The 26,417-nt window shown below is 42.6% G+C and overlaps 1 protein-coding gene across 1 annotated transcript; it reads right to left on the reverse strand.

Annotated features, from left to right (window-relative positions):
- Positions 1 to 4,568: 4,568 nt before the first annotated feature.
- On the reverse strand, positions 4,569 to 7,593 carry fzd8a (frizzled class receptor 8a). The gene has a single exon (XM_060825096.1). It carries the CDS (start codon positions 6,940 to 6,942, stop codon positions 5,152 to 5,154), a length of 1,791 nt encoding a protein of 596 aa, XP_060681079.1. The 5' UTR covers positions 6,943 to 7,593; the 3' UTR covers positions 4,569 to 5,151.
- Between the last annotated feature and the right edge of the window lie 18,824 nt (positions 7,594 to 26,417).

Here is a 26,417-nt window from a genome sequence, read left to right on the forward strand (position 1 = left end):
TTTGGAAAGTCTATGAACATAACAAATCATCGCGGAATGAGGAAGTTAGCCGCTGCTTCGATTACACGGGTCATTTTACCAGTGATTTTGTTTTGGAGCTGGCTTTCAGAACTCTGTTCCTTGGAATATAAACCCTTCCTTTCAAGAGAAGGTTCAGTTCTGTTGGCTGTACCTACAAACGACAGGCCAATGTCATGAACCATTATTACATTGAAAGCCAGAAATGATGATGCCCCCAACAGCACTGAACACTTGTACTGATCCAAGCCTCTTCAGTTGAGTACATGGAATTATGTAACAAATCGAGGGATAAGAGTCATACAGTCACAGAGCTGTACAGCACGGAAACAGACCCTTCGGCCCAACTCGTCCATGTCCACCAGCTATCCCAAATTAATCTAGTCCCATTTGCAAGCACTTGGCCCATTTCCCTATAAACCCTTCCAATTCATATACCCAATCAGGTGTATTTTATATGTTGCAATTGTACCAGCCTCCACCACTTTCTCTGGCAGCTCACTCCATACACGCACCACCCTCTGTGTGAAAATGTTGCCCCTTTGGTCCCTTTTAAATCTTTCCCTCTCACCCTTAACCTATGCCCTCTAGTTTTGGACTCCCCCACTCCAGGGAAAAAAACCTTGTCTATTAATCCTATCCATGCCCCTCATGATTTTATAAGCCTCTATAAAGTCACCCCTCAGCATCTGGCACTACATGGAATACAGCCCCAGCCAGATATTGGACAGTTAATTTCCCCACATCAGTTCCCCAATGCCATGTGGTACAATTGCTCGCATTATTCCATAGGGCTCAAATCTTCCAACACCAATATAGATTGGTCGGTTCTTCCAACGTAAGAAGTGGTAATCAGAAGGTACATGGCGCACAATTATCTTTAAAGCTCCTACTGCTTGGCCATAATAAAGTGTTGCAAATGTGTCTCTTGTACATTAGTGTGAAATGATTTGAAAGCGGCATCTGGCAATTTGCCGTCCAAGGTCACTTGAAAAGTTTCAGAAAAGATTTACAAGGATGTTGCCAGGGTTGGAGGATTTGAGCTCGAGGGAGATGCTGAATAGGCTGGGGCTGTTTTCCTTGGGGCGTCGGAGGCTTAAGGGTGACCTTGTAGAGGTTTATAAAATCAAGAGGGGTATGGATATGGTAAATAGACAAGGTCATTTCCCTGGGATGAGGGGATCCAGAACTAGAGGGCATAAGTTTCGGGAGAGAGGGGAAAGATTTAAAAGGGACCCAAGGGGCAACTTTATCACGCAGAGAGTGGTGTGAATATAGAATGAACTGCCAGAGGAAATGGTGGAGATTGGTACAATTATAGCATTTAGAAGGCATCTGGATTATATGAATAGGAAGGGTTTGGAGGGATATGGGCCAAGTAGTGGGAAATGCGACCAGGATAGCTTCGGATAACTGGTCGATATGAACAAGTTGGACCGAAGAATCTGCTCCGTGCTATAAAACTCCAAGGCTCTAACCTAAGATCTGGGAGGAAATATAACATGTTGCTGAGTTTTCAGTTCTCCGGGGGTAGAGAGATAGACCAGGAGAAAGGGGGTTTGTGGGGAGGACAGCAGTTATAGATTAATGTGAGTTCAGTAAGTTACGATTGAAACAGGAGGTGCCTGAGGTTAAAAAAAAACTCGGTGACGTGTGAAAGCTTGCAAAATAACCCTGGCAAAAGAATCAAGGGTAATACTGTAAGTAATAAAAATAATTGGCACGATGTTTATCTGACCCAGTGCAAAGGACGGTCAATAACCATAACGGCGTAGAAAATCTCACAGAGGATTCAGTGAAACATTGAATTTATGATTGCTATTGAATAGGTCTGTCAGACAAGTTCGCCAAGAGCAAATGACGCCACAGTTTTAAGAAATTCCCATCGTTGAACTGACATCTTTCTGTGAGCAGGCACTCGATAAAGAGACAGCGTGTATCTCTCCTCCTCGGCTTTCAACCCCTTTGTTAATTACCCCGCAGGTCCCTGGAGGCCTTGCAGCGGGCGCTTCCAATACAGTTGCCCGTTGCTTTGACCGGTTTTTTTTCACACAAGGAAATAGCATCGCAGTATTTTAAGAACCCAGCTGGCTGGACCACGATTTTGTCAAGGGCTCCATTCCCAAGATTCCCTGCATTGCACCAGCTAATGCCGTCAAGCCAAGTCGCTAAAGGAATGTAAATACTGTACTAGGGTTGGTCTTCATTGGGACGGAGATTCGGAAAACTCCCCACCGCTTACATGGGAAATCTTTTCACAGCCAAAACCCGAAATTGCTGGAAAAGCTCAGCAGGCATCTGTGCACAGCTGAGCTTTTCCAGCAATTTCTGGTTTTGTTTCTGATTTACAGCAGTTCTTTTGATTTTTGCTCTCTTTAGTTTTGTGTCGGTGGTAGCGCTTGGCAGGAGGGATATTTTCAACATTTTACTTCACCAATTTACCTGTCTCCTGGCGCCTTGCAATATGCATCTGTGAAAATGGAAGATCTTTGTACACCAGGCAAAGAAAACGAACATGCGTTTATAAATCTGTGGCAAAGGTTTCAATTGTGTCCTATTTATTCTAATGTATAGGCAGAAAACAACATAGGGCACTGTCGATTTGTATTGCACCCATTTGTGCTTAACTCCATAAAGGTCCACATTCCTGCCTTGTATTCAATTAAAAGCTTGCCCTGCAGATAAATATGTTTCTGGTCAATCCTTTAACTACACTGAAACTCAACTTGGGCCCTGTCCTAGCAGTTTTACCTATTAACACGACCTCCGCAAAAATAACCACAGTGGGTTGCTGTAATTCCCAGAGACCAGGCCCTCTGAAGGGGCTGCTGAGGAAGTTTTATTACAAATAGTTAAAAATCACACAACACCAGGTTATAGTCCAACAGGTTTAATTGGAAGTACACTAGCTTTCAAGTTACCTAGTGTGCTTCCAATTAAACCTGTTGGACTATAACCTGGCGTTGTATGATTTTTAACTTTGTACACCCCAGTCCAACACCGGCATCTCCAAATCATTATTATAAATACATTGGGATGAGCCCTTTACTTCACATCAACAGGGCTGCCAAATCTCGCACCGCTGCAGCAGCACGACTCGTGTTTGGCATCCTCCAACCGGTTTATTTACGGAATCTGTTGACATTTTCTGATTAAATTCAATGATAAAATGTACACACGCCACCCACTGAGCCCTGGCCCCTGATGGTTCTACAGGCCGCCATAAAACGTGAAGAAAAATGGTAATAACCAGGGCGAAAAATAAAGTTACATACATTTTATTGGGAATTCTTGACATGGTTTTAAGAAGTGATCCCTTTCAAGTTGTAAATTATCTGTTTCGTGTAAGCCAAACGTACAGTAATATAAACGAGCATTGCATGACTGAATTCATACAGCACCTGTTCACAAAATTAATACTTTGGAAATAATTTTGCATCATCCAGGTGGAATGGAGAAATGCAAACTTTAGATTATCATCATCTTGTTAAACTTGATGAACTTGAGTCTGTAAAACTTCAGTAAGTGCTGGCTTAGCATTAGTATTGGTTTGGTCACGAGCAGGACTGACCCCAAAGTGATGGGACTGTCCCTCTCTTATCTTGATTGACAAACGTTGGACCTGGGGGCATTTTTTTTCGTACTAATACACAGCCTTCCCAATTACTTTTAAATTATCACTAATCTGCCATAAAATTGCGTGTGTGCTGAGCATAGTTTCTCTTTATGTCCGCCAAACTGCTAAGAAGAGTGAAATGCCCTTTTATGAGGAGAGCACACTCGCCTGAACAACGCTGCCATTCCGTTGATCTGCTTGCAACTATAGTCCAGGCAATTGCCATGCAGTTTTTTTTAAAAAAACAGCTTGTATTCTATAATTCTTGCCTATTGCTTCAATTAGGAGCAAAAAGAGAGAGGGCTTTGTTATGCAATTGTCTTGCAAAGGAGAGCGCCTTAAATTGGGGGATTATGCGAGCTGGACCACCTGTAGGGCATTCATGGGCATTTCTCTGTGTTCAGGCCTATGCCTTGCTGCCTGCAATCTGGTCAACAATGCAGAAAAGGCTGTTTAAAATACTGTTCTCCGTTCCCTTCATGCTCACTAACTGTTACAAGTCGTTCTCTCTCTCCCACCCCCCCTTAAACGAGTTAAGTCTCAGAAACGTCTCTTTTAATTCATTTTTTAGGCACCATGATGGCGGCCGCCGTCCTTGAAAACAAGGGAAACTAAAAATGAAGGGGGAGGGGGTAGGTGGGAGGAGGAGAAAGAGAGAGAAAAAGTACTTCAAGCTTGGAAACGAGACATCAAAGTTACTCGATTCAAAAGGCTCACTCCCACAGATTAACCCTATTGAAAGGAGCCTCGTTTAAGAAATTATGTACTCAACCAGTAGGCAGCCAGGTAAAAAGTTCAACAATTACCAAAATGTTCAGTTGCTCCTAAACTAACATCTCAACAAACTACCCGACCAGTAAAATGCACATTTCTCTTCCCACCCCTCACCCCTCCCAGAAAATAGCAAGACTTGCCGAGCGTGTTCCAAACGTAATTAAAATCAAAGTTGTTTTATTGCCAAAATAGAATAATTGTTTCAAATAATTCTGGTGCTCCTGCAAGGCAACCACTAAACTTTTTTTTATATACAAAAAAATGTACATACTCTGAATATACTTCAAAAAACGCTTTTGTTATGTACACAATTTACAGATTTGTGTTCATAGTACAAATAATTATATAAATACAATTTTGCAAGAAACCCGTATTACTTGGGGATACTAAAAAAACAGGATTTTTAAGGCAGGTTGATGCACCCAGGCTTATAACCATTACGACCTGTGTCAAGTACTCCATTCGTTCCTCTATTTGAATTAATGTCAACAATTTAAAAAAAAACGAAGAACCGACTCCTGGCATGATAAAATCGCGAACGGCTGAAAAGTTCCTGGTCAGGGACACGACTTTTCCCTCTCACATTCCTGACAGCGTGTGCATCCCAAACGGTTAAGATTCAAGGAGTATCAGCGCCCCAGGTACATAGCTGCAGTCAGTCCTTCACTTCTGACTAATGGATACCATTAGAAGTCCGCAGACATTTCAACGAGACGCCGGGGTTGAGAGAACCATCCCGAATGTTAAACTTGGGATAACGGCACTTGTTTGGGGTAAGACACCGAGCTGGCGGTGCCAGATCTCCAGGTGAGCCCGGTGCTGGCGTCGCTGTACATGGAGCCGCCGGTGCCTTTACTGCCCCAGCAGCAGCGCGTCCAGAAGGCCTTCCAGGACTCCAGCGTCTTGCCCGACCAGATCCACACGCCCGAGGTGATGCCGACCAGCAGGCACATGAAGTACTTGAGCATGAAGACGGCGTAGTCCGGCCGGCGGGCCTCCTGCTCGCCCAGGCAGGAGCAGTTGTGGGTGAGCTCCCAGTGCGGGCGGTTGTGCTGCTCGTAGAAGTAGCAGGCGACCACGATGGTGGCGGGCACGGTGTAGAGCACGGTGAAGACGCCGATGCGGATCATGAGCTTCTCCAGCTTGTCGGTCTTGGTGCCGCCCTGCTTCAGGATGACGCTGCGGATGCGGAACAGCGAGACGAAGCCGGCCAGCAGGAACATGGTGCCGATGAACAGGTAGATGACCAGCGGCGCCAGCACGAAGCCGCGCAGGTTGTCCAGGTTCTGGTTGCCCACGTAGCAGATGCCCGCCACCGGGTCGCCGTCCACCGAGCTGAGCGCCAGCACCGCGATGGACTTGACGCTGGGCACCAGCCAGGCCGCCAGGTGGAAGTACTGCGAGTAGCCGGCGATCGCCTCGTTGCCCCACTTCATGCCGGCGGCCAGGAACCAGGTGAGGGACAGGATGACCCACCAGATGGAGCTCGCCATGCCGAAGAAGTAGACCAGCAGGAAGACCAGGGTGCACAGGGCCGGCCCCGTGGTCTCGTAGTGGACGTGCGGCTCCGAGGGCGCCGCCGGGCGGCTGCACGCCACGCTCTCGTGGCCGGCCACCAGGCGCACCAGGAAGCCGGCGGACACGAACAGGTAGCAGGCGGACAGGAAGATGATGGGCCGCTCCGGGTACTGGAAGCGCTCCATGTCGATCAGGAAGGTGGCCACCGTGGCCAGGGTGGAGACGAAGCACAGCACCGACCACAGGCCGAGCCAGAAGGCGGTGAAGCTGCGCTCGTCCGCCGTGAAGTACGGGTCGTGGCACGGCACCGCGCAGTTGGCCGCCTCGCCCGTCCGCACCCGGTTGTACAGCGGGTGCCGCTCGCTGCGCACCGGCACCATCGGCGCCCGGCACTGGCAGGCGGGCTCGCAGCGGCCCGGCGGCCGGGGAGGGAGCAGCGGCGGCGGCAGCGGCAGCAGGGGCGGGCCGGCGGCGCCCGGGGGGGGCCGGCGGCTGGCTCCGGGCGGGGGAGCGGCGGCGCCCGGGGCCCGCGGCCGGTGCGGGAACAGCGGCGCCGCGGTGGTGGCCTCGGTGCGGTTGTAGTCCATGCACAGGGTCTCGGCCTGTCCCTGGCGGGGCAGCCGCTCGCACTTCATCCTGTCCGGCCAGGCGAAGCCGTACTGCCGCATGAGGGGCGCGCAGCCGGCCTTGGCCCGCTCGCACACGCTGCGGCACGGCGGCAGCGGCTTCTTATAGTCCTCCAGGCAGATCGGCGTGTACATGCTGCACAGGAAGAACCGCAGGTCGGCCGAGCACTGGATCTCCACCAGCGGCCAGAACTGGTGCACCTCCAGTCCCGCTTCGTCCTGCGAGTCGTGGTTGAACTGGTTGGGCATGTAGGTGTAGTTGTAGCCGATGCCTTTGCACAGGGGCACGGTGATCTCCTGGCAGGACAACTCCTTGGCGGCCGAGGCTCCCCTCGACCTCTGCAGCCACGCCACGACCAGCAGCAGCTCCAGCAGGTAGCAGCACTCCATCGCACACCCTCCAGGCTTGGTTATTTATTTGAGGGGGAGGGAAAAAAAAACAAAGATTCTCTCAGCCAGCACCGAGCTCCTCTTCTTCCTTTACACTTTCTTTTTCAACAAACGCCAAGGTAAGATCCTCGAGTCCCGCCGCAAAAGTGCAGATTGTCTCCTTCTCCACTCCTCCTCCTCCTCCTCCCAGGAGCAGCCAGTCTCTCGCCTCCCAACCCTCCACCTCCAGTTCCTCACTCCGGATCTCAGAACAGCATGCGGATCAGCAGCCGACACGCATTTAGCCTGGGCATCGGCGCTTCGCTGCACTTCATGCAGAGGACGAGCAGTGAAACGTTAGCCTCCCCCTCTCTCGCAGGCCTGTCTGACTTAGGATGCCCACAACTGCACCTTTCTCTCTCTCTCTCTCTCTCACCCCTCCCCAAAACAAAACTTCATCCAAGTTCCTCCTAACTTTTTTCTTTTCCCCTCTTCTTTGAAAGGACACGGGTTTCTTCCTTTTTTTTGGGCTGGTCAAAAAGGGGAAAGCAGTCCTGGCTTTTGGAAGGTGGATTCCTTTCAGACTGACGACCGATCCCCGCTGTGGCCCTCCTCTTCCCCAAATAAAAACAAATTCTCCAGGACTGAATTTCAGCGCCGCGTCCCATTAAATGATCACCGAGTGCTGGGAAGCTAATACTGTTGTATATTTATAATGTGAGACCAGCCAAATCCCACCCCTTCCCTGGCCCGGGTTACCAATCACACGGTGACAGGGGCGGAGGGAGAGTTGGTGGGGGAGACACAGCGTCTGTCAATCCATTCTCGCCTCAATGAAGAATCCCACAGTGACGGCTTCCAGAGGGGTTGGGCGGTTAGCAGGTTAATTTTCGCTTGTTAGTTCCTCGCAGGGGGGCTGTCTTTAAAGTTCCCGCCCCCTCGAAGAGGAATTGTTTGGGGTTTTTTTTTCGTGTTTGAATTGATGTTTCATTCGACCAGGGATTCACGCAGAAGCTGGGTTTGCTGCATCACTCAGAACGGAAACTCCAGTTAGTTAAAGGCGATGGGCATTTTTAGAGATAAATACATTATAGAACAGCGTCGACATCTCCTGCTGGGTATTTCCCAGCATTTTCTGTCCCGAAACAAGAGTGCAGGTGCTGGGTTTCGCTAGATCCTTTTGTGCAGTGGAGGGAAATACAAACAGCGCGAAAAAAAGGACGGGGGCTGAGCGAGGGATTGTAAATAAATGATTGCTGATGCGCGTGTCCTTCTAACAGTTTAACTATTGGGCAAGTTTTAGCCGCGCTGTAGCAAGTTTAACGATTGTACACGTGTGCCTTTTCTTATGAAGTTTAACTGATAAAAAAAAGTTTCTTTTTTTGTTCTTTTGTTCATTTCAGTACTGCCCGTGTCGTTTGATCACACCCGTCTGTGTATTTCAGCAATTTGCACTTCGCCAGTGAATGCTGGCGTTTATATTCTCGCCTTATTTCTGAAAATGCAAAACAGGAGGACCCTCATCGTGGTGTGTGCATTTTGTTGGAGCTGGGTTGAGGGTCCCTAGGCTCGAACTGCAATCCAAATTCTCTCCATTTTTTTGTCTCCCGCCTCGCCACACCCTACCCTAAACTCAAGTGCCCGAACCACAACGACTCCTTCGGTATTTCATTCTCACAGAAATATCGTAAAGCATTCAGACGCGATGCTTTTGAATTCTGTGAAATGGATTTACACATGATTAATGGGAGCCATACTGTTCATGTATCTGCCCTGTGTTATTACACAGTGAGTAACGTTAGTAGCAGCTCTGAAATAGTACAGGGATTAGAGACCGATTGAGTATCTGAAGATTGGTCGCCTCCGGTTTCTATGCTGTACCTCCAATTAAAACTTTGAAGCACCACATTTAACAAATCCTTATTCTAATAGACTGGTGACATTGGGTGCAAAGTGAATTCGCTGGTTAATGTGGTTGTTAGTGAAGGAGTTACTAAAAATGCAATACAGTGATCATATTTCAATTAACTTCCATTCACATGCAATAATGATAGCTTCTTTGAAAAATGATGCTTATTTAATAGATAGTTACAGCCCCACCATCCGCCTATGTTATACTCTTTTGCCATGCTCTGGTCTAAGTACTACAAACCTAACTATATTGATGGTGAGAAAAACTTAAGAAACTTTGTTAAAGATTCATGTTAAAGACAGGGTCTTCCGTATCATGTTAGCACCCGATTGTTCTGAATGAAATGTTTTAAATGTGTAGGCTGCTTCCTAAACTTTTGGATGTTTTTGAAGCAAACTCCTGAAGGTATCTGTGTGTGCACTCTAGTCAATTTTACCACTCCAAGTTCATTTAAGATAGTCATAGAGTTATACCGCACAGAAACAGACCTTTCAGTCCAACTCGTTGACGCTGACCAGATATGATCTAGTCCCATTTGCCAGCATTTGGAGTAGGTTCCTCCAAACCCTTCCTATATGTGTACCCATCCAGATGCCTTTTAAATGTTGTAATTGTACCCACATCCACTACCCCCTCAGGCAGCTCATTCCATACACGCATTATCTCCTGTGTGAAAAAGATGCCCCGCAAATCCCTTTCTCCTCTCACCTTAAACCTATGCCCTCTTGTTTGGCACTCCCCCATGCTAGGAAAAAGACTTTGGCTGTTCACACTATCCATGCCCCTCATGATTTTATAAATATCCATAAGGTCACCCCTCCAGGGAAAATAGCCCCAGCCTATTTAGCCTCTCCCATAGCTCAAACCCTCCAACTCTGGCAATATCCTTGTAAATCTTTTCTGAATCCTTGCAATTTTAACAACACCTTGTTAAATACATTTTGAAATGAAAGGTTCCCAAGTCATATAGAAACAGTATTTTCCAATTCCCATTTTATTCATTCTCACAGGAAGCAGACAATGCTCCAGCCAAAAAGGGCCAAGGTCCAATTCATGATCTGTGTTGAGCGAGCTTGGATGAGGCAGTGCTACATTTAGACTCTGTACAGTGTGGCAGTTGGCCATTCAGCCCATCGAGTCCTCACCAACCCTCCAAAGAGCATCCCAACCAGACCCAATGTCCTACCTTATCCCTATTATCCTGTATTTTCTATAGCTAATCCACCTAACCTGCACATCTTTAGACTGTGGGTGGAAACCAGAGCACCTGGAGAAAGCCCACACAGACACTGGGAGAATATACAAATTCCACACCACTTTCCAAGGGCGGAATCAAAACTGGGTCCCTGGCACTGTGCTAAACAGTGAGCCACCATACGACCCATTTGGCTTCAGTACCTTTGTGACGGATTGGGGGAGACTCCTGATTGCTAGGCATTAATTTGAGAGAGTTGGATGTCAGTTGTGATATGGAATATCCTCCATCACCTCTCATGCCACTTTCAGGAATGTAAGTGAGAATGTTTCGAAAGGAAAGGACTTCATGCTCAGGTGAAGCAGACAAAGATTAGGGAGTGCTGTCTCTGTTGTCCCAGACTGAATATGTATCATACTCCGGCTTCAGAAAAATGCCGTCTATTGTAGTAGAGAGACATTATATCAGCAGTTTTGTCAATCTCCTTGTTTATAGTGACACATTGCAACTACCGTACAAAAATAAAGTAATAAAATGAATATATAGTGCCTTCTATCTCTACAGTAGTTATTTGTTTACAGGAAGGATCCTACAAACAGTTATGACCTGAACATTTAGTAGTTCTATTTTGTTTCAATGTAGAAGATTGGTTTCCAAAACACTTCACTGCATCTTCAAGACATATATCTATATATGTGACAAATAAATAAATAATTCATTCATTTGTTATTGGAGAAATCACTGCATTTTCTTAATCGTTTCATGGGCTCTATGATATTCACTTAAACAGAACACGCATGATTTTCACATTTCACCCAAGGGACAAAACATCTGACAATCCTGTAATAAAACACTGTAGAATTATCGATATTTTCCTAATCAAACCATTCAGGGATATTACATAGTTCTGAAATCACTGGGATTTGAATCCTGGATACATTGCACCATAAGTGCCCTCCTAGGCTGCTGTAGATACTTTAACTTGTTATAACATGCCTTGAGAGCAGGCGGACTTGAATCCAGGCATCTGGCCCAAAAGCTGGGATACTACCATTGCACCACAAAAGCCCTTCCCCTAGAGCCATATGTTCAGGTTTATGAGTGGCGTTTAAACTCACAATCCTCTGAATGCAGTAATGAAATTGCTTCATCAACTTTCGTTATGCTGATACGAGCACTTAATGATTAAAGGAGGTGATTTAGCTGATATGTGATATCACAGATTACCCTAACTTATTGTATTATTGGAACGTAGAAGGCTCAATTAAAAGTGACGATTGAATCTGAGACAATCACAAAGTTTAACTGGCAATTATATCAGTATGAGTGAAAAGATGTTGATGTGGAGTCTACATCTACAAAATACTATTGTCCACATTGAAATTGTTTATTCTGTAATTTCTGTGATTAAAAACAAAGCAAAAATGTATCATGTTCACAGGGACATGAATGAAAGCTTTTGAGAAATCTAAATGTTTTGATACATTTTGGTAGGTTTCAACCTGTTTGCAATGGTGCAGTACTATCCCTGTGCTAACTGAGTGTATCAAACCTTAGTTGGCAGGGCAAGAAGATAGGGAAGAAACAAATGATTCACCTACAGTTAGTTGGGTTTGGCAGTTGGCTGATAATGAAATCAGGAGGATGAAGTGAGGACTGCAGATGCTGGAAATCAGAGTCAAGAGTGGGGTACTGGAAAGTCACAACAGGTCAGGCAGCATCCGAGGAGCAGGAGAATCAACGTTTTGGACAAGAGCCCTTCAGGACAAAATCATGATGACAATATCACTTAATTTAACATTAATTGATGAGTAAGTATTTACCTAGATGTTAATTGTGGTCAAATCATAGCACTGTCATCTTTAAAACAAATGTTTGTGGGTTCAAATCTTACTTGAGACTTGTGCATAGAATCTACTGAAACTTGAATACAGTACTGAGAAAGTGCTGCATTGGAGACATTAAATGGTGATCCTATCTGCTGTTTCATATTGATATGAAAGATTCCATGGCACTATTTTGAAAAGGAACAGTGGAACTCTCTCAATATTTGTTGCTCACTCAGGATCACTAAAATAGTTTATTTGGTTATTATTACTGTGTTGTTCCTGGCACCTCAATGTGCTCAAAACTGATTGCCAAGTTTCCTTCATTACAACTGTGACTGCATTTTAAAAGTACTTAATTGATGTAAAACCCTTTAACATCCTGAAGACATGAAAGGTGCGATAGAAGTACAAGTTTATCTTTTGGTTTAAACACAGAAATTGCAAGAAAATCCCAACTGGTCTGGAAGAATTAACTTTGTTGAGTCTTTTGATTCTTCATCAGAACATTTTATTTTTCTTTACTTATCTTTTAGTTCTTAATTTTACCTTGACATATTTCATTAACATTACAAAATACAACACAATATACTTGGATGAGAATTATGTTTGCATGTAGTGAATATTTTAGGCTGCAGATTTTAAAAGTAGTAGAGAAACAAACACTTGCTTAGTTTTTTAATGTTGATTAAAAACATCAGTAAACATTGCTTTTTTTTTGGAACAGCAGCTATTGTGGTAATGGTTCTGATTTTGTCATATTTAGCTCCTCCAGTCACATATGTCATCTCTTCTTTTACTTTCCACATTGTCACAAACTATTCAGTTTCTTCCCTTTCATTTCTTAACCTTTCACCTGCCTCTGTACTCACTTTAAACATAGGGGTGGTATGGCAGCTCAGTGGTTAGCACTGCTGCCTCACAGTGTCAGGAGCCTAGGTTCAATTCCCCCCTTGGGTGGCTGTCTGTGTGGAGTTTGCACATTGTCCCTGCATGGGTTTCCTCCCACAGTCCAAAGATGTGTAAGTTAAGTGGATTATCTATGCTAAGATTGCCCATGGAGTCCAGGTTTGTGCAGGCTAGGTGTGTTAGCCCTGGGAAATGCAGGATTAATGGGGTGGGTCTGTGTAGGATACTCTTCAGTGGGTTAGCGTGGACTTGATAGGCCAAATGGTCAGCTTCCACACCATAGGGATAACATGATTCTTTTATGAAACCTGCTCACGTCTCTAACTCTGATATAAGGTTGCTGACTTTGAAAAGTTGACTCCTTCTCTTGCCACAGATACTACTTGGACTGCTGAATGATTTTCAACATTTTCTGTTTTATTTCAGATTTCCTGAACTGTCACTGATTAAGAGAGTAGACTGGATTTTCTGCTTGGGTGGAATCACAGCGTGTATAATGGAGAAGCACACTTTGTATCTGTTTGCTGACATGAATGCTGATTTTGCCAGAGTTCCGAGCATCAGCAAAACATGCATGAGTATTGCAAACTGCAGAATGCTATTCACTGTGATCTTGCTATTAGAGGCACCGAAAGTTTCAAGGTTGGATTTGTGCACATAGGACAATATGAAATAGCTGTTCATAAGTACAGTAAATGTTCATTTGTTAAATCTTTAAAATAACATCTCTTCGTGGAGCTGTGTTCGTAAGTATGGATGTTCATAGCTTGGATGTTTGTAAATCAGGGACCCCTTTATTAAACCTCTCAGATGTTTCTGAAGTCTTGCAGGAGGGTTAAAAGCCTACAGTTTAGGCAAGAAAGTAGTGAATTCACTAAGTAAGCAAAACCAAATCTGCAGTATTGATGCACTGGAGAGGCATCAGCCCAAAAGAAAACAGCACACAATAACAATAGCAGGAAGTGTCCAGCAGAGTGAATGCCAACAGGACCACATCACTTGAATAACTCAATGTCTCAAGCAAAATAAAGGCGTAAGCAGCATTTTGCGGGAACGACAACAACAATAAGGGGTTACCACTTACTTTGCCTCTTTGTTAAATTGACAAAGTCATCAGTGTTCAAGACAAATCATAGTAACCTTTCCCTTCATCAACTTTCACCTGAAAATGTTCCTTCTGTCACCACTCTGCATGCAACTTACCAATACAGGCAACGTACTTATGTTTCCATGCTTAAAGTCTCTTGACACTTCTCTCCTGCAGAAGATAGGAGCAGAAGTAGGCCATTTGACCCCTCAAGCCTGCTCCATCATTCAATATGACCATGACTGATCATTGGGCTCACTACTCTTATCCTGCCCTCCCTTTAGTCACAAGAGCTACTTCTATCTCCTTCTTGATGTATACAATGTTTTGGCCTCAGCTACATTCTGTGGTCATGAATTCCACAGGCTCATCATTCTCTTGGTTAAGAAATCCCTCATCCTTAAACTATAATCCCTGGTTTTAGACTCTGCCATCATTGGGAACATTCTTCCTGTATCTAACCTGCCTGGTCCTGTTAGAATTTTATAGGTTTCTATGATATTCTTCTCATTGTTCTAAATTCCAGAGAATACAATCCTAACCGCCTCCTTCTCTCCTCATGTGTCAGTTGTGCCATTTTAGGAATCAATTTGGTAAACCTTAATTGCAATCCCTCTACAACAAGAATATCCTTCCTCAGATAAGGAGAACAAAACTGCGTGCAGGTGTGGCTTCACTAATGCCCTGTACGATTGCAGCAAGACATCCTTGTTCCTGTACTCGAATCCTATCGCTATGAAGGCCAACATACAGTTTGTCTTAGATTTTTTTAAAATTAGATTAGATTAGACTTACAGTGTGGAAACAGGCCCTTCGGCCCAACAAGTCCATAGCGACCTGCCGAAGCGCAACCCACCCATACATTTACCCCTTACCTAACATTACTGGCAATTTAGCATGGCCAATTCACCTGACCCGCACATCTTTGGACTGTGGGAGGAAACCGGAGCACTCGGAGGAAACCCACGCACACACGGGGAGAATGTGCAAACTCCACACAGTCAGTCGCCTGAGTCGGGAATTGAACCCGGGTCTCAGGCGCTGTGAGGCAGCAGTGCAAACCACTGTGCCACCGTGCCGCCCACATTCTGTACTGCCTGCAACACTTGCACGCTTACTTTCAGTGACTGGTGCTTGAGGGCAGCCAGTCTTGTTGAACATTCCCCTCGTTCAATTTACAGTCATTCAAATGATAATCCGCTTTCCCATTTTTGCTACCAAAATGGATAAGTTTGCAATGCATTTGCCCACTCACTTAGCCTGTTCAAATCACACTGAAGCATGACTGCATCCTCCTCGCACCTCACTCTTCCACCCAGCTTTGAGTCATCAATAAATTTTGATGTATTACACTTTAATTCCCTCATCTAAATCATTAACATATTAAATATCAAGACAGAGCAACTGCAAGTATTCGTTCAAATCAGATAGTGAGAGAGAACATGAGATAAGGGATAAAAATACATGCTTACACCATTAAATCATCTCCCTTTGTCAAAGTTGCCTGCATTCAGTTGGAGTGTATTCAATTCTAGCTTTTTAATAATTTCACAACTAATAACCCTATCTGCTGGCACATTATTGTGTTTGTATGTTTTGTCAATTCTGCCGTACTTGGATTATTTACATTTTTATAGCTATTTTGCTCTCTTAACTTTTCCTTCCTCTTTAATAAAATTAGTTTGCAGATGATATTAAAATTGGGGCTGTAGAGGACAGCTGAAATTGTTACCTCAGAGTACAATGGGATCTTGATCAGATGGGTCAATGGGCCGTAGAATGGCAGTTGGAGTTTAATTTAAATAAATGTGAGGTGCTGCATTTTGAAAAGGCAAATGAGGGCAGGACTTAATGGTAAGGTCCTGGGGAGTGTTGCTGAACTAAAAGACCTTGGAGTGTAGGTTCATAGTTCCTTGAAAGTAGAGTCAAAGTTAGCTAGGACAGTGAAGAAGGCGTTTGGTATGCTTGCCTTTATTGGTCAGTGCACTGGGTATAAGAGTTGGGAGGTCACTTCTGGAGTATTATGCTATAGGAGGAGGGATGTTGTGAAACTAGAAAAGGTTCAGAAAAGATTTACCAGGATGTTGCCAGGTTTGGAGGGTTTGAGCTTTAGGGAGAGGCTGAATAGACTTGGACTATTTTCCCTGGAATGTTGAGGCTGAGGGGCAATCTTACAGAAGTTTAGAAAATCATGAGGTGCATGGATATGATGAGGATGGGGGTGTCCGATGTTTTACGGCATAGGTTTAGGCTGAGAAGGGAAAGATTTAAAAGGGACTGAAGGGGCAATCTTTTCACACAGAGGGTAATGCATGTATTGAATGTGCTGCCGGAGGAAGTGTTCGAAGCTGGTACAATTAGAAGGCATCTGAATGGGTATATCAGTATGAAAGATTTAGAGGGATATGGGCCAAATGCTGGCAAATGAGACTAGATTTATTTAGGCTATCTAGTTGGCATGGATGAGTTGGACTGAAGAGTCTGTTTCTGTGCTGTATATCTCTGTGACCCCATGACTGTTTTCTGTCAATTGATCCCTTGCCCACAATTTAGTTTAAAGTCTTTGCTACTCCTCTAAAATCATGAGTCACCAGAACACAGGTCCCAGAATCATTCAGGTAAAGAATGTCTCATCTGTACAACTTCCTTTAACACTGAGTGCCAGTCCCCCATGAATTGAAAAATCACCCTATTTGATTGACACTCCATGCATCCCTTTAAACATTCACTGCCTTGACCACAGTGCTGGCAGAGTGCAGCATCCATAAGATGCATTGTAGCAACTCACTAACAGGAATTCAACAGGACTTTCCAAACCTGCAAACTCTACTGCCTAGGAAACCATGGCTTACAGATGCATGAGATAAGAGTTCCTCTCCAATTCACAATCATCTTGACTTGGATATATATTGCTGTTCATTGTTAATGGGTTAAAATCCTGGAACTCCCTGCCTAATGACACTGTGGGTGTCTCTACACCCCATGGCCTGCAGGGGTTCAACAATATGGCTCACCACTAACTTCTCAAGTGGAATTAGGGTTAGGCAACAAATGGTGGCTAGCCAGTGGTTCCAACATTCCTTGAATAAATAAAATGAAAACACAATAACTGTGACATTAAGAAAGAATGACACAATTGCCCGCCAAACTGGTGAAACATATTTGACTGTGAGTAACAAACCTCAAACTCTACACATGCTTTGCTGCTGCCGATGTGACTTGACAAGATTTTTGTAGTTGACAATTGACCTGAATGCCATTGACTGAAAGGGTCCGAGGCATTCTATATATAAACAATGGCCAATTGAAGTGAGACTTGCACTGAAAAAAGACAATGACGGCTCTATCTGTTATGGCTTTAATTTCCATGACATTGATTTCAACAGATCAGATGCTGGACTAAACCAAGCAGAACTAATTGGAGTTGTTTCATGGCTCCCTTGCAAGATCTAGGTTCTCTTTCTTGTTTTAGAATAAATCTTGATGTTTTATATTTACAATTACAAGATTTTAGTGTGCATGCGTTGTCACATACAATGAGAATTGAAAGAGGAAATGGCAGTTTGAAAAGACTATACATTATGACTTATTTGTACCATGTCACAAAGCCAGTCTTTAAACTATGTCTATTCAATGTAATATGTTCAAAAAGAACATACAAAGTAATCCCCAAATTCTTTCATGTGCATTATTTGAGGAAAATCCTTTAGTTTTGGGAATTCCTAAGATTGATTTTTGGAAGCTTCATAGATGTAATTCTTGTTGACATCCAACTCATCCGTGGTTTTATTTTAATCATTCGACTATTAGCCATTTGTGCCAAGTTTCCTGCACAAATACAAACAATTAAAGATTGTCAAGGGCAGAAGTATCTATGTTTACGATTTTGTAAAGCATGCAATATACAGGTTGTACTTCTGTGCATGTGTGAAAAAACTACTTAGAGAAGTAATTACTGTTTTCCAATAATTTTTCATTAACAATTTTAGCTGAAGTATAAAAGGTTGTGGAAAGGAACCATTTGGTTACTAAAGGCACATAGCATCATTACTAAGCATGACACTACCAACTGGATGCATTACCATTTGCATCCATTACTTCCCCAAATAGTCATGATTCATGCATGAACCTTCACAATGTATGCTACACCCAATCATATCCTCACTCAATGTCCACACTTCGAATGGCGATTGCCGCATAGTAACCAGGACAATTTACCCTTGCCGATTTCCTCCTCAGAAGTGCCGAAGTAAACAGGATCACATCTACAGTGACAGACATTTAAAAATGGTTTAAGGCAACTTGGGGCTGTAAAAATCACCGAATCAATGGAAGTCTTTCTTTGTTTGTTATCACTTCAGCTTAAATTGGAGCTCAATATAGACCAGGAATTTAATTTGAACCCTCATCAAATTAATGCTCCAACACTAGCTAAGATCACTCCACCAGATCCATTGGCAATTCAACTATGGGGTGACATTCAGATAATATCCAGGTTCACATTTCCAGCACTGTTAAGATGAAATTTGTTCTTTCTCTCTTCACTTGGCAATGCTGTGTCCAGTTTAAAGGACACTTCAGGACGTTGGTTAACTCAACAAAGATCAGGGATCAAATCTTGTACCTTGTTTCCCATTGTCAGTACAGCTTAATTTGACAGATTTAATCACTTAAGTTATTTGGTCTTTCTAGATGGAAGCAACAGTCAAAATTGGTTTGACATGTGGTTAAGCAGCTATGTTTACCCTTAGAGGTGAGTGATGATTAGATTTCTCAGTGAGCAGATTACTTGCCATGATGTGGTATGATTGTTTCACTGGAGGTTTTATATAAAAAAATCTCAATTATTGGAAATCTGAAGAAAAGTTGAAAATTGTACAATCATATAAGTCTGTCTATTTGTTTACTGTCTGCATGCTTCATGAAAACTAATGAAGTGGATTTTTCTACAAACTCTTTTAATACAGTGAATATTTTCCAATGGCATTTGTTAAGGTAAACACACTGCAAACGCGTAACAAAAAAAAATCAGGACATATGGAATCAAGAGTCAAGTAACTGAATAGATAATGAATTCGCTACAAAATAGAAAGCAGACTATGAGAGGTCAAAGGCAGTTATTTGGATTGAAGGAAAGTTGATCGTAATGTCCGACAAGGAACAGTGTTGGGGCCACTGTTATTCCATTCTTTACACTGATGATTTTGCATAGGAATACGTATTTCTAGTAATATGCAATTTGAAGTAATGAAGTTTTACTAGACTTGAATTGAACTCTAGTCAGGCTAAACTTTCTGTGCACAGTTCTAATTTCTACACTATGCAGAGATTATTCACACACAAAAGAACGTGCAAAATGATTTAGAAGTTTAGAACCAGAACTGTAAAATTATAACTTTCAGGAAAGATTGAACAATTTGGGGATTTTTTTCTTTCGAAAAAGAAGACGTTATAAGAGCACCAAAGAGATCTTTAAAATTGTGAGTTGTTCATATGTGGTAAATGTGAAGAGAATGCTTTTATTAAAGGCCTAAATACAAGACAGTTGTCAATAGATCTATAAAGAAAAGAAAAGTTTATTCATTCAGAAGTCATCACAAATTGGGAATCACTTCCAATGATTGTGATAGAGGCAAACTGCTTAACGCTTTCAGAAGAAAACTAGATAAGTTTGAGGAAAAAAGAGAATAGAAAGGTATGCTGAAAGAATGAGTTAAGGTAGATTCCATGAGAGGAGACTTGTGTGAGTATGCAGGTTGCTACGGGTTAGTTGTGCTGAATGGTCTATTTTTTCCCTAAATGTCATATGTAATTCTATATAACGGACTAAGGCCCAAGGAATCTATTGAAATACATTTGCCTCAATTTACCAAGGAAAGGCATCGATGTAGAGGCTGTAGATTCACTGCGTTAGTAATCTCGCGCCCCCCTCCCCCTGCAGAATGTCGATTAAACACAAATGCCAGTTGCATTCAACAGTAATTAATTGTTTGGACAAACCACTATTGGCAAAATGAAAAGAAATCAGGTCACAGATCCTATTTCCTTTTAAGTAAAATTACAATTCAATTTGCTGACTGTTGTTTATTCAACTGGCTAAACTTTGAGTCAAAGTTTATCTGGTTACTTGTATCATCAAAGCAAACGTTAGATTGCTTCTAAGATTATAGCAAGACAATCAGAAACCTGGCTCCTTTCAACTTAATTTCTCCCTTTAAAAACCAAGCACAAATATACTTTAATATGGTTAAGTCGAAGGAAGTCTCTGCACAACTTTAATCTCATTACACTATTTCAAATTATAGAGAAAATCCTTTCTGTTCATACCCACCTTTTCCATTACCCCACCCTGGTACTTATTTGCTTATGGCTTTTCTAATAATCAGTCACAGGTGGAACTGGGTGCAGCTGGGCCCTCTACAGCCTGTTGTCTGGCCCCTTGCAGTGTTAGCACTATGAGGTTTGGATGTGTACACCTTGTATGGTAATCCACCTTCAGCTCATTACTTCAACAAACACAAAATACTTCTCTGTGTTTCTGTAAATTTAACTATCAATTCATAGAATTTTATAGCACAGGAGGAGGCCACTTGGCTCATCAGCCCTCTGCCAGCAAATTTGAAAGAACTATCAAATTTACCACACTTAATTTGTCACTGCGTTCTGAGGAAACATTTTGAATGCTGTTTGAACTTCCTCAGGAGTTTAATGAACTCATAAATTCTTGCATGAGAGAAACATCAATTTTATACTAATTGAGGGTTGTACATTGGTCTGGACTTTATCAATGCATATTTATTCCTGCACCAGTTGTGGAATGTTAAGGTAAGATGTCTCACTGTTGGCAAGTGGAACACGGTTCCAGCTTTGGCACCCAGTCATAGCATCAATCACTTTGATACCAGGTGTAAATCAAGTTAAATTCAGATTAAAGCTTTCTCTGCATTGCTCCAATTAGACCAATGAAGATTCTAGTTCCAAGAGTGTAACATAAGGATGTCGTAGGGTGTATTTTCCATCTTGGCACTGAAGTGTCAGAATACAGCCAACTGAGCTCTGCATGTGTTAAAACTATGCATGACTGACCTCGCAAAATTTCCCAAGGCCAACCTAATTGATACTTAAAGTAAGCTTCTGGCCTGGATTGAACCTTTTGGTGGGAGCTCATGGCCAGTGGGGGTTCAGAAATAGCGTGCACACTTAAAGGAATACAGTTACTTCCTAAAAGTAAAGACTTACCAGTCTGCCAAACATTATTTTTAAAACAATCTTCATCTTTTCCTTTGCCCTTTGAGCAATGATAACCATGTTAGGCTGATTCGATCCTCCAAACACACATACTATATATACATACACACACACACACACATATATATATTCCTCTGGGAGGTTTTTGTTTAAAAAAAATAAAATTGTTGGTCAGAGAATTTTCTTGTAGCAAAGTAGAGATTATTGAAAAATAACCTTTTTACAGATTGTATATTTAGATGCTTCTTCAGGAGTGAGATGAAATTTGGAGCTCCAGGGTATTCTTCCCACATGAGCCATGCACACCACTACCTCCCAGAAGGGCAAGAGAAGCAGATGGATGTGAACACCACCATTTGCAAGTTCCCCTTCAAACCATCATTTGCTGCTGCTCGGTCAAAATCTTTCTCTTTACAACACTGTGGGTGTATCTATACCACTTGGACTGTAGCAATTCAAGAAGGCAGCGTACCACTATCATCTTGAGGGCAATTAGAGAGGGGCAATAAGGGCAGACTTAGCTAGTGATGCCTACATTCTGTGAATAAATGTAAAAATACCTTATGAGATGGTTGTTCAGTATGGTATTAAATGCTCAGTGCTGCAAAGGAGACTTCCTGCTCTTTTTATGCCACCAGCACTTCACTCTTCCACTGGAACTCACGCAGTGCCACATCCTTTTGCTAACAATTTAGATCCTCTGCACTTTGATGGTAGTCTAGTGCTTGCAAAGTTGGTTAGAGAGTTAGAGTTATTTTCGATGGGATGACACCCTGATGGTCTCTGGGTTACTGGCAATCCATGTCTCTGAGAAGATGGATAAAAGTTAATGGGTTCACTATAAGAGATACATTTTCAAAACATGTTTTCATTTTAAATATAGTATAAGCATTATGTTTGTGTTTCTGCTTGTGAGTAAAGGGTGAACTCGCCTGAGAACACTATCCCTTGAGTTGAGGATGCATCTGGTTTCTCTATTTCCTACCTCTTCCTTCATAAGACAATGATGTTAAATCTTAAATTAATTTGAGGGTTTTAACTATCTGGACTTGGCTTCTGTTTGGGTCTGTTGCTATTTGTTATGTGCCAAAGTGTCATGATGGCAGAGAAATTGTCCTGAGAAGTTACAAGAAGCTCATAAAGATGTCTAACTAGCAACCCATTATCTTTTTCAATAATATGTCTTCAATAATGTTGGAAGAATTTCTTATGCAGTCTCCTAAAATTTCATTGCTTGTATCAGTTTTAAATGTATGTTTTACTTTTAATTGGATGAAGATGCATGGTAAACATCCAAATTACTGGAAGATTGTGTATCAATAAGAGTAATGACATTCAGGACATAATTTAAGGTATTGTGCTTGGGACGGCTATTCACAGAAATAATAACACAATGATTTAACCTTTCCCTGAAGATCATCCTGCAAGGATGGCAGATCTCATGAAATTGTGCAAGGGTAACCATAACCTTTTGCTAGTTAAATGTAATCTCTGAAACCACTAGCACCACCTATTCATGCTTTCATAGTAATATTGTCCTTGGCTTATCTGCACTTCAGTTTTAATGCTATCCACAACTTTCACCACCTCCAGACCCAATTATTCTAGTGTTGTCCTTAGCTCCGGAGGAGTTCAATCCTTTGCAAATGACAACTTATCCAACACACAACTACTCTCTTTTTTCCCATAATGCTCCGGGGTTAGCTATTCATTGAAGTCATATATACTAATTAAAAATCTTTTTGCACACATCTTCAAATTTCTCCAGTACCTCAACCTTTCCTACCTGTACAACCTCAATCAGTTGTGATATTCTTGGAGTTCAATGTAGCTAAGTGTGAAGTCATTCACTTTGGTAGGAGTAACAAGAAGATGGATTACTGGGCTAATGGTAGGCTACTTGGTAGTGTGGATGAGCAGAGGGATCTTGGTGTCCATGTACACAGATCTCTGAAAGTTGCCACCCAGGTAAATAGTGCTGTGACGAAGGCATAAGGTGTACTGGGCTTTATTGGTAGAGGAATTGAGTTCCGGAGTTCTGAGGTCATGTTGCAGTTGTATAAGACTCTGGTGCGGCCTCATCTGGAGTATTGTGTGTAGTTTTGGTCGCCATACTATAGGAAGGATGTGGAGGCACTGGAACGGGTGCCGAGGAGGTTTACCAGGATGTTGCCTGGCATGATAGGAAGATCGTATGAGGAAAGGCTGAGGCACTTGGGGCTGTTCTCATTGGAGAAAAGAAGGTTTGGGGAGATTTGATAGATGTGTACAAGATGATTAGGGGTTTAGATAGGGTTGACAGTGAGAACCTTTTTCCGCGTATGGAGTCAGCTGTTACTAGGGGACACAGCTTTAAATTAAGGGGAGGTTGGTATAGGACAGATGTTAGGGGTAGATTCTTTACTCAGCGTGTTGTGAGTTCATGGAATGCCCTGCCAGTATCAGTGGTGGACTCTCCCTCTTTATGGTCATTCAAGCGGGCATTGGATAAGCATATGGAGGTTATTGGGCTAGTGTAGGTTAGGTAGGCTTCGGTCGGCGCAACATCGAGGGCCGAAGGGCCTGTACTGCGCTGTATTTTTCTATGTTCTATGTTCTATATTCCCTCTGCTCTGCTCCTTATAGTGCCTGCTCCCATTGTTCTGTTCACTGAAGAGTCTTTAGCCATTTCAGCCTTGCAGGGTTGAACATTTAGTCTAATCTCCTCTGCATTCCTACTTACCTCCTTGAAAAAAATGTGTAAAAAAAATTAACTTCTTCAATCTTGACTTTGATCAGCGCCATTATCTTTCCTCCATTCAATGTTTCTGTGAAGTGCTTTAGGACATTTTATTACATACCTCTGTTGTGTAAGTATAAATTGTTGCAATTTTATTGACTACCACTTTTATTTTTATTTTCAAAATGCATGGTTTTGGAGTTATCTCCTTAGTGCAGTCCTAAAATGCAGTCCAAACACTTGTCAGATATTGGTCATATTATCTGAGATCAAGTTACAGCCATCCACCTTCCAATCTCAACAGTGTACGCCAATTCTTACAACGGATGTGAGAAAGGAGATGCAGGTACTAAGATCACTCTATATCTTTCTTTGTTAAGTCTTAAAATTCATGATCACATCATCCTTGCTCATTATGCAGACATATTCAATCAAGAATCAGGAAGCTTTTCAACTTTTGGCCTGGTTTATATTTATGCCATTAAGATGCATTCGATGAGAGAGAAAATACCAAGCAGATCACACTGATGACTATTTTTAAAAGCAATCAAAGATTACAGTTAACATAGCAGAAAAAAAGGCTTGAAAATCTGATCAAAATGCTTAAATCAACTTCTCCTGTGACTCTCGTATCCCATGCCACATTCCCGCAATAGGTACGATTAGATGATATATACAATAAAGAGTGGCAAGAATGTATAAAAGGCATTAATTAAATCAAAGATGAGAGGGTTCTGGACAGGGTGTATGGGTACACTTAGATTTACAACAAAAAAGATTATGGAGCAATGCAGGGCAACTATTTAGTCATGCTGACTGGAAGGAACACAGTGTGCAAGTACTAAAGAAAATGGCAAAGGGGAAAAAGGTAGTAAAAAGGCAAAAATATTGGCTCTTTACTTAAATATTAATAGTATTCAGAGCAAAATAAGTAATTTAACAGGATAAATAGAGGTGAATGGGTCTAAAGTTATCGGCACTACACAGCGATATTTACAAGGAAATCAAAACTGGGAACTAAATAATCACGTCTATGTTGCTTTTGAAAGACCAGGGAGAAAGGGTGGTGGGGTGACTTTGAAACCATGAGATGGAATTAAATACAATGATTGGATTAGAGGATGTAGAATCCATTTGGGTGGAGGTAAATAATAACCAGAGAAAGAAGACACCAGTGGATGGAGTTTATAGACCCCCAACAGTTGCTATGCTGCAGAACAGAGAGTAAATCAGAAGATATTGAGGACAGCTAAAAGAGGCAGTACATTAATCATGGGTGACTTTAATCAACTGTGATAATCTTAAATCAGAGTCATTACAGAGGCATGAGTGCAGAGTTGGCTGGAATGGACTGGGAAAGGAGTTGGAAGAAAATGCAGTTGAACAACAGTGGTACATGTTCAAGAAAATCATGTATGACTCACAACAATAATATATCCCAGTGAGGAATAAAAAATTTAGGATGAGGATAACCCAAGCAGGATTAACCAAGGAGGTTAAGAACAATATTGAATTGAAAGAAAAAACATATAACGTGGCAAAGATTAGTCACATGCTGGATGATTGGGACAGTTTTGTAAACCAGCTAATGATGATCAGAAAAAAAATAAAGAAGGAGAAGATAAAATTTGAGGGTCAACTAGCAAGTAATATAAAAAGGGATAATAAGGTCTTCTTTAAATACACAAAGAGGAAGAAAAGCCAAAGTGAACATAGATAATGAGGCTTGGGAAATAATAATGGGGACCACAAAATGGTGATGAATAAAGACTTTTCATTAGTCTTCATGGTAAAAGATTCAAAAGCATTCTGAAATACCAAATAACCAAGGGGCAAAAGTTGTGGAGGAAATAAATATAATAACTATCACTAAAGAAAAAGTACTAAGGAAACTAATGGGACTAAAGTCTGACAAAGTCCCTGGACCTGATGAGTTGCATTCTGGGGTATTAAAGGAACTAGCTGGCGGGGGATCCAAGATGGCGGCGACCCAGCAAGTCTGAGTCTGTAGTACTCTGCCCAAGACTCAGGCAAAGTGGGCTGCCTGCCTCCACTACACCTGCCAAATCAATTAAAATAACTTTTATTTAATACAGCTAGTCATTTTACACCAAACTTGAGTAGTTTAGTGGTCTGTTCAATGACTAAGGGAAAGAATGCCTGCAGCTCGCAGCAAGCAGGAACCCCTCCCCCACTGTCCCCAGCTGCAGCAGAGGTGTCCGCAGCCACCCCGGGGGACTTACCTATGGTGGTGAGCCTTGTTGCAGTGATTTCCAAGCTTGAAGAGAAAATTGACGCCTTTATAGAAGAGTCCAGGAGCAGGTGGGAATCGTTGTCGGTCGTGTTGCGAAAGCACAACTGAGACATAGAAAAAAATCGAACATCGAGTTGGAGGGGAGGAGCTAAAGGCTGCGACCTCCGAGGCTGCTGCAGAATCGGCCGTGGGTTGGATCCGGACTCTTGAACAGCGAGTCTGGGCCTTAGGAGATCACATCGACAACCTCAAGAATCGAGGTCGTCGAAAAAATATTCGTTTGCTGGGCCTTCCCGAACAGGAAGAGAAAGGCCAGCTTGTAGTGTTTCTGGAGCAGTGGCTCCCT

The sequence above is a fragment of the Hemiscyllium ocellatum genome, chromosome 5 (genome assembly GCF_020745735.1).
Source record: "Hemiscyllium ocellatum isolate sHemOce1 chromosome 5, sHemOce1.pat.X.cur, whole genome shotgun sequence".
Classification (NCBI taxonomy): domain Eukaryota; kingdom Metazoa; phylum Chordata; class Chondrichthyes; order Orectolobiformes; family Hemiscylliidae; genus Hemiscyllium; species Hemiscyllium ocellatum.